General features: G+C 36.5%; 1 protein-coding gene across 1 annotated transcript; it reads left to right on the top strand.

The window, feature by feature from the left end:
- Positions 1-1410: 1410 nt before the first annotated feature.
- Positions 1411-13242, top strand: LOC122534978 (frequenin-1; the record flags this gene model as incomplete). The annotated part of the gene is made up of 6 exons (XM_043666110.1): positions 1411-1435; positions 3960-4008; positions 4111-4200; positions 4606-4684; positions 6001-6089; positions 12211-13242. Coding segments are annotated over 6 exons (500 nt in total), but the record flags the coding sequence as incomplete, so codon positions are not given.
- Positions 13243-16433: the final 3191 nt, after the last annotated feature.

The following is a 16433-nucleotide window of genomic DNA, read 5'->3' as shown; positions in this document are numbered from 1 at the left end:
ATTTGTTTAAAAAAGTTATTTCAGAAATGATATTCATGATTATTCTCATTTGTAACTTTAACAAATTTTGTTCATTAACAGGCCAAATGTTTGAGGAATGAGAGTCCTATTGAATGAAAGCTAATTGTAAGACAATTCTGCCGTGATAACACACACAGTAATACATTAGTTTGATTTTCGTTGATTATTTTCTTTTCATTTGAGTATTTTGGTAAATCGATATTTATTTTGAATGTTATTCTGAAGACAAATTTTCAATTGTCAAGTAAATATTACTTTCTCAAATAAGTAGTTCTTCAATTTATTACTTTGCCGATTATTTGCATAACTTCAAACTTCTTTAACTGACCGAACCAGCTGCGTACCAATTGAAATCCATTATTTGCCGAATACTGAAGAACATTGTTTCAATAATTTATTCGCAAATAACAACCTAAACTCAAAATTAGAAATTACAAATTTTGGTTCCATTGATCTTTACTTCGAACGTTGTCCAAAGACAAATTTTCAATTATCAGGTAAATATTATTTTCTTAAATAATGAGTTCTTCGATTTATTGCACAACTTCAGACTCCTTTGACTGACGTACGTAAATGAGCTACGTTAATTGAAATTCATCATTTGCCAAGTATTGAAGAAATACAAATATCGTTTCAAGAATTTATTCACAAATTATTATTCGAAATAACAACCTAAACTGAAAATTAGAAATTACAAATTTTAGTTCCATTGATATTTACTTCGAACGTTGTCCAAATTTTCAATTATCAAGTAAATATTATTTTCTTAAATAATCAGTTCTTCGATTTATTGCACAACTTCAGACTTCTTTGACTGACGTACGTAAATGAGCTACGTTAATTGAAATCCATTATCTGCCAAATACCGAAGAACATTGTTACAAAAATTTATTCGCAAATTATTATTTGAAATAACAATCTAAACTCAAAATTAAAATTTAAAAATTTTCGTTTATTTACTACGAACGTTGTCCAAAGACAAATTTTCAATTATCAACTAAATATTATTTTCTTCAATAATCAGTTGTTCGATTTATTGCACAACTTCAGACTCCTTTGACTGACGTACGTAAATGAGCTACGTTAATTGAAATCCATTATCCATTGCCAAGTACTAAAGTACGTATCGTTTCAAAAGTTTATGTACAAATTATTGCTCGAAATAAATTTCGCCCAGATCTGAAGACCAGATTTCAAATAGCTCGACGTTCTCGCGACCCGCCCGCGCGAGTATTATTTCTCCTACGTAGGGGGCTTTTGCTTAGTTTCCGCTCGAGATATTCCCCTCTGTTTGCCGAGCACTTTTCGCTAACCTTTGCTCCTCGTTAGCCTGCCTTACCCTTGCCCGGTGCACTCGATTAAAAGCGTTTTCGCTGCTTTCTGTTTCAGTTACCGAGAAGGAGATCCGGCAATGGTGAGTCGCCAACAGTTGCAAGTTTCCGCCGGGACCTCGGGGCCCCCGACCGATTCCTTTGCGCCTCTTCCCCCCCCCCCTCTTCCACAACCGTCGAGATGGAAATCGCAGTGTGTCGCGGACATCTATCTCTCAGAGTCTCAGAGTCCAACTCTCGGGTTTCAATTAATTTGAAAATTAATTTGCACGGGTGAAAGGATCCCGTTGTGGGTAGTTGCACGTGGCATCGGTCAAACGGAAGCTCTAGTCGCGTCTTCAATTTCCTCATCTTTGTTGGGTCGTCTCTTTCAAGAGCGTGACCGATATACAATTAGACGAACGAAACCAAACCCGCACGTGGAACTTTAACGCGAATATTTCATCGAGTATTTCGTCGAGCGCAGGAAGAGAAGCACGAGAGAGAAAGTAGAACGTGTTTAGCGTTTTTTGTAGGATGTTTTGCCTTGGCCAAGAAAACTCTACCAACCGGTGTTTCTTATCGTCACTATTCTGGCAGACGCAAACTGTTTCCGTGTAATCAGCCTGCACCGCGGAAAATTAATTTCAACGAAAAGTTATCGATACTTTAAACTTCGTTACAACTTCGTAAAAAAAAGGATCGTATGATAGTCTCATTTTAAAGCGCGAAGCTTTTATTTTGAATGCCCTAAATTCGTTTTTTTCTTTTTTCTTTTCAAGGTACTTCAACGTCACGCAGCGAACGAAAAAGTGTTCCTTTCTTTAAAAAAAAAAAAAAAAAAAATTGACACGTGTGTGGAAACACTGAAAAATTTTATTTGACTTCCATTTATCACGGCCTTGAAGTTTCCTCTCTAAAACTTGCTTTCCTTCGTCACTTTATTTTGAATATTAATGTTAAACGACAAAAATTTAAGAGATCGTAACATTTCGTCGTTAAATTCTAATGTTCAAAGTTCAATAAAATAGCAGAATTGTATGGCAAGTCTTAAGGAATTATTAAGAAAAATTTTTTCAAGACTATTATGAAAAAAAATTTTCCAAAGATGTTTGAATTTTTACAATTTTCGAAAATAGAAGTACTCTCAATTTTCCAGCCGCTGCACGATGTAAAAACATCTTTGAAAAAAAGACCGTCAAAGAAGCTTTAGTTCTAGAAGCCTTACGCTTCAAAATGAACTCAAGTAGATTGTTCTATGATTTTCTTTTACGACAATATAACAATTTAAAGTATCGACAATTTTTCATCGTTATGTGTTTAGTTATGCTCTTCACCGCCGCTCAGAAATCTTAGGACAAATTACATTTATATGATAAAAATAGTACAATATTCATAAAAAATAGTACAATAAATATAAATCGTAATTATACAACAAATATTAGATATTTACAATATGAATTACACAATATAAAAGTACAAACTGTATACGCAATATGCAGTACAACAATATAAATTGTTGTGTTTACAATAATGTTTACAATACATGCAATATAATACAATGAATATAATACATATTTTACAATGAATATAATACATACTTTATACGATAAAGATTCTGTTAATATATTAATATATTGTATTATATGTATTACAAGTTATTATATTATACGTATTATATGTACTGTATTATTAAATTACATACATATTTAAAATTAAAATTAAAATTAAATTTATTCACATTTTGTTTTAAATTAAAATTAAATGCCATACATATAATATAGTTAAATACAATGAATAAATATAAAACATACTTAAATACAATGAATATATACTAGAATATATAAAATACTATAAATACAAAACATACTTTAGAATAAAAACTCTGTCAATATACTGTATTATTATACTGTTATATTATTATATCAGAAAATATTTGTATACAATAATCCACGATGAGTATTAAAAATAAAAATTACCAATATTAAAAATATTAAAAATAAAAGAATATTAAATAAAAAATAAAAATTAAAAATATTAAAAATAAAAGAATATTAAATAAAAAATAAAAATTAAAAATATTAAAAATAAAAGAATATTAAATAAAAATAAAAATTAAAAATATTAAAAATAAAAGAATATTAAATAAAAATTAATATTAAAAATATTAAAAATAAAAGAATATTAAATAAAAATAAAAATTAAAAATATTAAAAATAAAAGAATATTAAATAAAAATTAATATTAAAAATATTAAAAATAAAAGAATATTAAATAAAAATAAAAATTAAAAATATTAAAAATAAAAGAATATTAAATAAAAATAAAAATAAACAAATATTAAAAATAAAAGAGCCCTAAGATTTTTGAGCGGGAGTGTACGTATGTAGATACGTAAGGTAGCTGGATTATAGATAGCTAGCAACTCGGAGAGCTAGCGTTAGATACATTCGTTAGATCCGTAGCTTCCACTATCCGACTTCTGCGGCAAAACGAGTGATTTTTTATCGGTTTGTCCGTCCGTTTGTAGAATAAAAGAAAATGGTAATCGGAAGGGGGGAGGCACGAGTTGCGCTCGGCTCGAGTAAGAACTGACTCGATAACTTTTGACGACGACCGTTTGTTTAGGCACAAAGGATTCCTGAAAGACTGCCCGGACGGCTTGCTGACGGAACAGGTATGACCTCGTTTCAGCTGGCACGTTAATTAAACGAAAATCAATAGAAACGCCAAGAAAAGAGGCGGCTCGAAGATAAGAGTGCCTGTTGCGTGATTTCAGGGCTTCATAAAGATCTACAAGCAGTTCTTTCCTCAAGGCGATCCGTCGAAATTTGCCTCGTTGGTCTTCAGAGTGTTCGACGAGAACAGCGTAAGTAAATCCAACAGGACGTTCGATATTCAAAGTCGAACGCTAACGGGAGTGAACGTGTGTCGATAAAAAATGTCGTGTCCAAAGTTTGCTCTACTCTGTCAACTACTCGATCCTTGCAATTTCGTTCATCCGTTTATCCGCAAGGGAAACACGATGGAGTGTCCTTAATTTCGTATCTATACTACTACTACTACTACTGCTGCCAACAATTTCGTTTTCTTCGAAAGACGAGAAGTCTGTTCGAGAAGATGAAAATAGCCGATCAGATCTGAAAAGCGTGCAATTATCTCGACGATTTGATATATATCTATCTACTTGGTCTGTCGAGAAACGATCGAGATTTCCGCCCGATTGGCGAGCAAGCTGCACGAACTATTGTTTCTTTTTTTTTTTTTTTTGCAGGACGGTACGATAGAGTTCGAAGAGTTCATAAGGGCGCTGTCGGTGACGTCGCGCGGGAACTTGGACGAGAAACTCCACTGTAAGTAAACTGCTCGCCACTTTGCCTCTGACCAAGTTGACCGGCACAAGACTTCGAATTAACAGACCGGAACCATCGATGTTTGAGACACGAAATTTCCATCGGGGACATTAAAGTAGTAAAAGCGTTGCTTAAATACACAATAAATTACGCTCAAACTTTTGTTTGTATGCTTCACGAAAGACCATTTAAATCTCTAAGAATTCGCTGTTTCGTATCTGTGACATTTTTGAAATAAATTAATAAATTGGTCGGTTTGACCATTTTGGCAATTCTAGTGTTAGAAAGCTAGAGAGACGAATTGGAGCGTCATGCAAGACAATTGCATACACTTTCAATCCCGTGGAAAGAAACGTTTGAAATTTCCAAAGTTGTGAAGCGAGTGCGACACAAGTTGGCCAGTTATGGTTGGTTTTGGACGCGTGAATGTATATGTTACGTAATGTTTATATAATGTTAACAGTCAGTTTTATCATCTGATTATTTACACTCACACTGATGCTGCAACTATGATAAATCAAATGTTAGCGAAACCTAATGCAAAAATTACCTAAAATAGACATCCACGCATCCAGAACCATAAAGTCGCTGTTAGCATAAGCGCAATTAAAAAACTTTTTTTGCCATTTTTCAAAAGAACTACAAGATTGCGACCTATGGTTCTTGGAAAAGTTTTACCTTCGTAATGAGTAGAATGCAAAAAGAAAAAATGTTTGACCTTGAAAGTCAAGCTCAATGTCAATTTTGCGACAGGTTCTTTACATGTATTTTCGTCAAATCGAAGGTGTAGGATTCATCTGTTACAATAGCCATAGGCAAACTTTTCTTTCCACCCTGTACAGGATGCGTTTCTAACAGCGACTTTATGGTGGACATTGCACGCGAATGTAACGTTTACATTTCGAACAACAGTTTTATCATTTGATTATTTAACAGTCAGTTAACAGTCAGTTTTATCATTTGATTATTTACACTCACACTGATGCTGCAACTATGATAAATCAAATGTTAGCGAAACCTAATTCAGTATCATGAAGTCGCTGTTAGCACGCACGCGTCCGCAGTGTTGCTAACGATTGAGAAACTCTTTCGCCATTTTTCAAAAGAATTATTAGATTGCGACCTATAATTCCTCTTACCTTCGTGATGAGTAGAATACAATGCAAAAAAAGATTTCGATTTTGACATTCAAGCTTAAGGCCAATTTTGAGGTAGGTTCTTTACATGTATTTCCATCAAATCGAAGATGTTGGAATTCATCATCCACGGGCAAACTTCTCTATCCACCCTGTACAGTCTCTGTTTCTCACTTTCAGGGGCGTTTCGGCTCTACGACGTGGATAACGATGGCTTCATCACGAGAGAGGAAATGTATAATATCGTCGATGCGATGTACGAGATGGTGGTAAGTACATACATATATCGTTCTGATGCGACGTGACACGTCCTGTCGAAACGTTGTAAATCTTGCTTCATTACGTTTTAAATCTTCATGCGATGCTCCAGATACACTGCCACTTCTTTTAGTTTCGTTATTTGAGCCATTCTTTTACCAAATTAATTAATTGTACGAAAGAAAAGTAGAAAAAAACTTGATAAAGTCGATCCTCAATATAATATAAATTATCAAATGTCAATTTTCAGTTTCTTTGTGGTAGTATATCGTATGTTTATCACAAGCTATATTAACCGTTCATTTCTTTTCTTCTTGAAAAATAAGGCAAATTATGTATAATTGATAATGTGTATAATTGAACAGTCTCAAAAGTTTCCTGCTCATCCAATACTATAATTTACTATAATTTACTAACATTTTATCGAAATGTAATGATTTTTTTCGAAACGCAGTGTGTTAATATAGTGTTTAGTACATTTCTATAATAAGATATTATCGTATCATTATAAAAAAAAGCAAGCGAGTTATCAGCCCAGACTATCAGGTTAGATGGCCCAATTTTTTTAGGAGAGAATTGACCCAGCATGAAATTGTGCTTAACAGTTAGTAAATATTTTTTTAGAGAATCATGCCAACGAAATATAAAAGAAAATCAAACAATAGAGAATTATGGATAAATGAAAGATTGTTAGATGTCGTCGAGGCAGTTCAAAGTGGCAAACTGAGCGTAAATGCGGCATCCAGAATTTTTGGCATTCCAACTCTAGAATATGTTTCTTTTGTTTCGTAAATCTATGAGTATTCTTTTAATTTTCTGCCTGTAACATTATAAACTTATACTTATCATTTCACTTTCAGAAATATATTTTTTTTTATATCGATTATATTTAGGATATATATATAAAGTGGGCCATCACTCCCCAACTTACCACAATATACTTTACAAAACCTTAGTATACTCTTTTAAAATTTGTTGTAAAATTTAATCTCAAAAGAATCTGTGAAGCGTTAATATACAGCGAATACAACAAGCATTCGTAGACCATCTAAATTCATTTTCAATCGCGAAGCCTTTACTTTCAGAGTACTGAATTCGTTTCTTCCAGAGTACAAGTACAAATATTTTTTCTCTCAATAATTTTGGATACTGAAAAATCCTTCACAACTAAATCCACCATGAAGTTGAAGATTGAAATCTCCTCTTTACAAAAATCCTTTAAAATCCTATTGTACGATTTCTTCCTACGAGATTGTAAGAGTTGCAAGTATCGACAATTTTCTCATCAAGTGTACAAAAACTTTCTACATCCACTGCATATGTGTATCAAGATTTCCCGACAGATTCTTCGTTGTATCACCAATATAACACCAACAATAAGAGCGAGAGTGTATATACTGGCTGCGAGTTTCAGAGGCAAGGAAGAAACGACGACTCTCTCGATGAAAAATCGATCGGATTATTATCTCGAAGTAACAGCGACGGGCGATCCGATCGCGAGTAACGAGCTGCGATCAAACTCAATTACATCTCGTAATTACGTCGTAGTCCCTTGTTTGTTCAAACATAATTTCGCGGCCGATGATTGCCCGTCGCGTCGCGGCGCCTCGCGTTCTATCTATCTATCTATATATATATATATATATATCCATGAAATGGCCTCGAGTTTTTGCACGCTTTTGGAAGCAACGCAACGCAAAGTTTCTACGGAATTTAGGAACAATTCTCGTTGAAACGACAGTTTGTTTTCACGTATGAATCGCGTACGATCGGTGGCAAAACTCGAGGAAAATCTTCGGGCCGATCGATGCCCGAATTTCCTCGGCGGAACGGCGACGCCGACGCCGACGCCGACGCCGACGTGGAGAAACTCGGCGACGACGTTATCAATAACGCGTCGGGTTGGCATTGGCGCCAATAAAGCGAGAAAATTCCAGTCGTGACTCGCGGATTGTGCCGATCGAGAAAGCCACCGAGCACGCCCCGGCGATTATCGAACCGGAGATGATTATCGTCTGCGTATGCGGGACGGTTTCGTGGTAACGAACGAGCACGTTCGAGAATTTTCAACGAAAATTTTCTGGCGCGAGCGCGATCGACGAAGGAAAATCGTTGGAAAAGTCGCGCGTGCAACCGTGCTGATCGACGATAAAATAAAACGGAGAGCGACGAGTCGCTGTTATCGTACTCTTATCGAGAACTTACCGAGTCGCGGCGGCACCCTTTTATTCCGATCCTATCTTGAAATTATACGCGACTTCCGTGTGCTAACCGCGTGTTATACTCGAGAAATATGCATGTACATACACACATACGTGCGTATGACCGCGTTGCAACACACGGTCAACTCCGTGCCTCGAGCATCTGTCTCCTCGCTCGAGCCTCTACGTTAACGAGCGAGCGTTCGAGTTTTCTCGTTATACGTGTAAACGCTCCTGTCGAAAGCCGAAAGTTTTCCCGGCCGTAAATGACTTATTAGCCGCCGAAAGCGTCTCCTCTAGTACGCCGCGAGTGTTTGATGAATGTTTCATACATTCGCGTCGAATCGCCGTACGTGCTTAACGCGATTTTAATTTTAATTTCAATCGTCGTAACATTATGTAACAGGGGCACCGTACCAAACTAATGTCGTCTTTTTCCTTACATCCAACCTCTTTTCGAAATGTCTATAGATTTCACTTGGGTTCCATATAACTGCTTCCAAATTCCACACAAGTATGTGTGTACAATTCGTCACTCAGTTTCTCATTCAAGTACACACGGCTAGTGAAGAGAAAAACTTTATGGAAGAATATATCAGATATTCATTATGTAACAGGGGCACCGTACCAAACTTATGTCGTCTTTTTCCTTACGTCCAACCTCTTTTCGAAATGTCTATAGATTTCACTTGGGTTCCATATAACTGCTTCCAAATTCCATACAAGTATGTGTGTACAATTCGTCATTCAGTTTCTCATTCAACTACACACGGCTAGTGAAGAGAAAAACTTTATGGAAGAATATATCAGAGTCATTTGAATTTCTGGTAATGATAATGCTACCAAGGCAACTAATATAATTTGTAATGTATATCCAAAGTTTTCGAATACTCGTAGATGCCAGGTATGGTGATTTTAGCCTTTCAGGCGTTCCTCTTTCTGGGAGGCCAATGGCCATTGATTGGTTCACTAATTAAATTGAATCCTCGTCAGATCGTTCAGGATTTAGCTTCAGTGAATAGGCTTGAGGCTTTCTGGTCCACTATACAGGAGCATCTCCTTCCACCAAACGGGAAATCTATACAAGCAAGGAGTGTGTATGGGTTCCACACGACTTTTGTGAAGAGTATATAAAGCACAAAGAGCAAAGAATGTTACTATGCAACTTTTCGCTTAATCGTATTTTTAAGTCGACTTGTGACTTAAAAATACGACCACATATTATCATGATTAACCATATTATCCTGATTTGGCTCTATCGAATTATCATTTTTTTCCGGTTCACAAAATACTTTTTAAAGAGTAAATGCTTTAACAATGTTGTACTGTAAGATCGGCACTTGCAGAATATTTTTCCTATGAATCACTAACTTTGAACATCAGTTAGTAATAAACAACGGAGACTACGTAATAAACTAATATTTATCTGTAACAACAAAAATCAGAAATTTTCATTCTGGTGGAAAAACAAAAGCGACATTTGCGGTATTCCTAATAATTGAAACTAAAGAGGAGAAAATAAGTTGTTGGCCATTCACTTTGGCAGCGCTCGAATCGGACTCCACGTGCAAACTGGGACACCAACGACAAAAAGAAACGCGTTAATCCAATGATTTCTTCTGGCCAACGGGCAACGTCGAGTACAATACACCAGAAATAAACGTTGAACGCGATTGGTTGCCTCCTCTCATAAACCACGTTAAGTACTAAACTACGTTCAACTGTTACGGTTAACTGGTAATTTGTAACGCTGCAACGTACTTTTCTCTTTTAACACACTCGCGATCGTCGATTTTAAGGCGGAAATAATTTTCCAAAGTCTCTTTCGAAAAAATATTAATTTTTGATATGATATTAGTAGATCATATCATCTATTGTATCAGATTGTCTATCGAGTTTTCTTATTCTGATACTCCCTCGTTTGAATTGTACCAAAACATCGCTGCCTGTGTCACCATCATCATCGGATTCGGATGACTCGGATTTATAACCAAAAAACGCGTCTGCGTAAACGTTATTCGCAATAAATTATCTGCTTCTTCCATGGTAAAGATTTCTTTTAAATGCTGCAACATATAAAGAAAATACATAACCTAATAAAAATTTAAAACAAAGATACTTCTGATAATCTTGATAAAAAAAATACAGGTGGTGAATAATCAATTTACGCTTATCACAAGTGTTGTTACGTTCACTTTGCAAACTTGACACTGCTGTATTAACTATATTCAGCGATATTATTACAGTTTGGATAATTTCAATATTATGATTTTCGCATATTCAAGACAAATGAAAATGTATTCCGCCATCTGGTGTGATATATAAGTCGAGCAGCAATTTTGAAGTGACGTAGGACTACGTTACCGATATTTAGTTAACAAATTTAAAACGCAGAACTACGTTACCGGCATTCAGTTAAAGAATTCGTAATTACGTAGGACTACATTATCGGTCGCGAATGTGCCGAGACGGATGTGACATTTCGTAAAAATTTAGGTTAGGTTTCACGGCGTCGATAGATGAATCGCTTAAAATAAAATAAAAGGAAAAAATTAGAGTTTGTAATTTATTTCGAAAGTGCGTGTTAGATATGGAGACTGCACGATAAACCTTGTAAAAGATCGTAGATGATCAGTGTAACGGGGAAGAAAAGTCTGTCGCCTGCCGGTCGATCCCGATTCGATTCGCGTTAAACTCATCGCTCTTTCCAAGGCTTTTATTCAAAGGACTTACCGGCACGAGAAATTCGAATTAACCGAAGCTATCTCTCTTTCTCTTTCTCTTTCGTGACTTTATCTTTTCGCCATTACAATGCCGACTAAATGATTTTCTGGCTCTTCCGTGTTCTATAGCCAAGTCCAAGTGCACACGCATGTATCTATACAGGGTGTTCTATATGAAGCTAATCACGTAATTTTCCCTTAAATCATTCGTTATGAAGAAAAATGATTTAAGTAAAACACGTTGTTTCGAGGTATCCTATAGTGGCCACAAATCTTGTCTAGGTGATCATGCTTCCCAGACCTTTGTTTTTTTAAAATAGAATTGTATATTTTCGAATTCACAGTCGTGTAACTGACATCAAGATGGAGTCAACGAATTAGGTTGGTGTTTCAAGGTTATTGCGCCTTTTCCAACGTTTTAAAAGTAATTTGTTAACAAGTCCCTTATACGATTTTTCACATTTGAGAGTAGTGCAACTGTTTTGCAACAAAATGTCTTGCAACTGTCGTTTAGGGACTGAATAAATCCCTATGATTGATGCCCAAGGTCACCTTGTGTCTTGTGAATATTATAAGTAAAAAACGATCTGTAGATGCTCAAGAAAGGTAATCTGAATGACTTTGAAACACCAACATTATCCAGGTTGTTAAATTCGTCTTGATGTCAGCTACAAGACTGTAAAGTCTAAAAAAATATACAATATTACAAATATAATATTATAAAATATTATAAAAAAGTATATACTATACTAAATAATATTAAATATATAAAATATATAAAAATTATACAATCATAAAATTACAATTTATATTATATAATTTATAAAATTATAAAAAAATATATAATATACTAAATAATATTAAATATATTTAAAATATATAAAAAATATACAATTAATTATAAAATTATAATTTATATTGTATAATTTATAAAATTATAAAAAAATGTATAATGTAAAATGAAATATATAAAATATATAACAATAATATGCGAAAATAATAATACACAAAAATATAATTTGAAACATTTTCCTCTATAGTTTAAAAGAAAATTGCGTGGCCATTTTTATACGGAACACCCTGTGCACACGGATATCGTCGGAACAATTGTTTCCAGAGCTGGCACGACTGCAAGTTGCAACTCGATTTCTGGCAACAGTCTGAAACGAAATGAAACGTGATCGTTGTTTGATTGCGTGGTGTTTCAGGGTCAGCAGCCGCAGGCGGAGGACGAGAACACGCCGCAGAAGAGGGTGGACAAGATCTTCGATCAAATGGATAAAAACCACGACGACAAGCTGACGCTGGAGGAGTTCCGGGAGGGTAGCAAAGCAGACCCTCGGATCGTGCAGGCGTTATCGCTTGGTGGCGAGTAACGGCAAGCCCCTTCGGGATCGGACCATTCGTCGTCGATCGTTTCAAGCCGGACGATCACCTCGGTCCCGTCGCCCCGGTCCGATCGTCGAAACGGCTAGGCGAGAGGAGAGAAACCGATCGCTCGAACGGATGAGAAAAATCGCCGGTCTCGAGCTGCTGGCTCCACGCAGTCCGGCGTGTGCACGCATACACATACGTAGGTAGTACTTGACTTATGTACATAATACCAATCGACATGACGCGATCCTCTCTCTTTCTCTTCTTTTCTCTCTTTACATTTCTTTCTCCTCGCGGAGAGAATATTGTTGTTTCTTTTCCTCTTTGCACGAATATCGTGCATTTGCACAAATAGCGACGATAGAAACGTTAGTGGTTTCTCGAGTAGCTACTATGGTAATAAACTATTCTACTCTCGCTTTCTCTTCCTCTGGTTCTGTGTTTCTCTCGGCTTACTTTGTACGAACGACAACCGTAAGGGACAAACGACGAGACCGTAAGAGTCGAGCATCGTCGATTGGAGAAAATGGCCTTGAAATCTCGGAGATCCGAAATCACCTCCCGAAGAGATGCCTCGAGAACTCGTGTTCTCGCGGCGGGAGCTACGGATGCGGACGATGCCACGATTGCCTTAATTCGAACCGATCGAACAAAGAAGGGACGACTGATTCGTAAAAACGGGGAGACGAGGTGTCGCAAATATAGACGAAATGGGACGTTTTGCCGATCTTGTCCGCGAGAAGCGAGCGCTGGATGAAAATCGGAGAGAAGAGAAGAAAATACACCTGTCCCTCCATTTACATACGCGAAGTATCCACGTGCGAATGAAAATCACGTAAATCGAGCCTGTCGGTACAAAAAAAAAAAAAAAAAAAAAAAAAATTTATTTCAAAAAAAAAAAAAAAAAAAAAAAAAAAAAAGGGGAAAAAAAAAAAAAAAAACGAAACATTTATTTCATACAGATTAATAAAAAAAAAAGAAAGAAATGATAATGACATTTCAGGAAACGAAAATAAATTTTATTCGCTACTGTAATTCAAAACAATCGACCTTTCCTTCTCAATTGGCACAAACTCATTATCCTCGTCGCTTGAAATATTTCCAAGTTCGACTTCATTCTCGTCGTTAATCGCGAACCTCTTCGGACGATTTGTTCTCAGACTTATCTTCTGCCAAGTTTTCATAAATTTGCTAATATTCGCCGCAACGTCCCTCCGAGTCTCGTTTGAAATTGCAAGGCTCTTGTTGAACGTTTCGATCAATTGGTCTACAATTCTGTATCTTCTGACATCGCGGTACAAAAAAAAGTATTTAATCTCTTGCACTCAACTGTCTGTTCTAAGAGGACATCGTAGTTAAATCTAGCTGACAGCTCGGACAAAGGGTTGAAATATCGTGTAAAAAGAGAAAATGTGTAAATAGAGGGACGAGCAAATTTTATTCGCAATAACACCTTTAACAATTGCAAAACAAATGGCATTTCGCATCGCGAGTGTCCCAAATTTCCCGTGAAATACGTTCACGTAACTTTCTTACGCGCTGTTCGTTTCAACTTACGGGAAGACGATTCGTTTCACGTAGACATCGCCCACCTTTTTCTTTCTCTTCTTCTTCGTTCTTTGCTTGTACTTTTACTCTCGATCTAAATGGACATTTCATCGTTGTTCGCGTAGAAAAGTGTCCAGAATTGGAAGCCTGCAAAAAAACCGACAGCGAAGGACAACTTCGTCTATCGTTTGAATCGAAACAAGCCAAGTACGGTGCGGATGTAGCTTCGGAGTGAAAGAAAAGGGCAAATTTTCGCTTCTGCGTTGCGAGATCCCGTGTCTCGTGAAAAAATCAGCCGAAGCAACTGGCCGGTTTCGCAGGCGCGGCAAGTCGATGAAAGATTCAAAGAGACACCGGCCTGTCTGGTGGCCTGGTACATTCGCGAACGCAAGAAGCAACGAAACAACGGACCGACGTCGAAATTCTTTATCGATCTTTACCTCTCTCGCAATCGGCTGTCGCTGTTCGGCTTCCGAAACTTGCCTTCTCCGCCACTTCTCTTCCTTCTTTCTCCCGATTTCGTTCGTTCGTTCGTCTCTAACGTGTGTGCACGTCACCGTTTATCCAGCTTCGAGGGAAAAATGTCGCCCTGAAGAGCACACGTTGAACCGTCGAAAGCCGATAATTGGATCGGACGATCCTCGCCAACGCGCGATTAACGCTAGAACCACCTAGAAACGACCAATTTGTAATTCTCGTTGGACATTTTGCAGACGTGAAACAGTGTGTGTTTCAATAATTTTTCGTAAAACACATAAATGAAAGCTTGTATATTCTCCCAAAGTTCTGTTATTTTGGACTTTGGATGTATGTATCTGATGGAAGTTCAATTACCATCTACCAGCAAACAGATAATTCGAGCGAACGTTGGTACTTCAAAATTTTTCAATATTAGCTTTTTTTTTGTCGCTGCAACGGCGTGAAGAAATTAATGCGATACGATTAATACGCAGTGGCAATTTCAGTGTTACAAAAATTTCAGTCATGACAGTAAAGAGCTTTTCAATGAATTATATTATCAGCAGGGACTTTGTCTGATTTTGAAATATATTGCAGTGACGTGGAAATTGATAGTCCCATAACGGCAAATTTGCAAAACCTGTTGTGTACCATTACACGTAGGTGATTGTTATACAGTTTATTACACCAGAAAAAAATTACTAAAACTCTACGTTTAAAATTTATTTTAATTCAACATCGAGGTCGCAATCATTTCCTTCTACAAGATCTATAAAAAAAAATATAACGCTGTTGGCGCTAAGGTAATTTATTCTATTAATTTTAAATTAAAAATCAGAATATTTTCTTTAATTAAAGTTTTATTTAATGAAAATTTATTAAATTTAACAATTCTCCCAATTAAATATTAAATTAAATTTCATATTAATTACAAAATTAAGTTAATATGAAACTCTATAGGGTCCCATAAAAAAATTTTAACATTTTTATTAAAATTTTAAATTCACATTATAAATATGAGACAGTATATATTTCATTAATCCTTTCATTTAAATTTTTTTAGATTTATTCCAGATTTCATTTAAAAATCAATCATTGATTATGCTACCTATATACAAGAGATGTACAAAGTTTTATTTAAATTCTGTATAAATGAGGTTTCACGTTTACACTCGATTACGAAATAACAGCCGATAACACGAGATGGCATCTGCGTAAAATTGCCGGTTAACAATGCGTGAATATCAGATAATATTTCAACATAATATGATAAGTCAGATTCACGTCAGTTGTCATGATGAAAATCATTCAGCGTGTTAATCGCCGATAGTTCTAGCGTTAAGCACGCGAACGGGAAAAACCAATTGAAAATGTCTGCGATTACAAAGCAAATTGCCAGCAAATCGTGCTTTGCAATTTCAAGACACGTTCTCGCTCACGATCGAATGGCACGAAGAGGTCATCGACGTAACGTAACGTAACGTAACGTAACGTTACGTCGAGTCGATACGCTTACAGCGGAAATTAAACGGGCCCACGCGCGCAGCGTAAAAGCGAGTTGGAGCTGCTCGTTAACGCGCGTCCTCCTCCCTCGAGCGAGATCGTTACCGCCGTACCGCGCAAATGTACATATATTCTCGCGGCCGCTTGCCTGCGGTTCTTTATCCTTACACCTCGCTCGCTTTCGCGTTAAACGCGTTTTCCCCCGTTTTCACTCTGTGGAATCCTCCCGAGTTTAACCAACGACGCGACGCCCCGCGCCTCAATTACGCGATCGGCGCCTTCTTCTCCTCGCGAGGTTCCTTCGAGTCGAATCCTCCTTCCTCGGCTTTGCACGTCTCTCGCGAACGATTCTACGCAATTTTCCGCGTCGCGTGCGACGCAATTCGTTTCCCAGCGCGAATTTACATAGTATCGTTGTCCCTGACCTTTCGGCGACGAAACGAGCCTTCTCAACGCTGAACCTACGCTACACGTATGTATACCTATGCTCTTACCGTGATCGGTCAAAAAAAAAAAAAAAAAAAAAAGAGAGAAAGGAATATTTTTT

This window comes from Frieseomelitta varia, unplaced genomic scaffold, assembly GCF_011392965.1.
Source record: "Frieseomelitta varia isolate USP_RPSP 00005682 unplaced genomic scaffold, Fvar_1.2 scaffold_654, whole genome shotgun sequence".
Taxonomy (NCBI): domain Eukaryota; kingdom Metazoa; phylum Arthropoda; class Insecta; order Hymenoptera; family Apidae; genus Frieseomelitta; species Frieseomelitta varia.
Note: the sequence above shows the minus strand (reverse complement) of the source record. Positions and strands in the feature narration are given on the sequence as shown.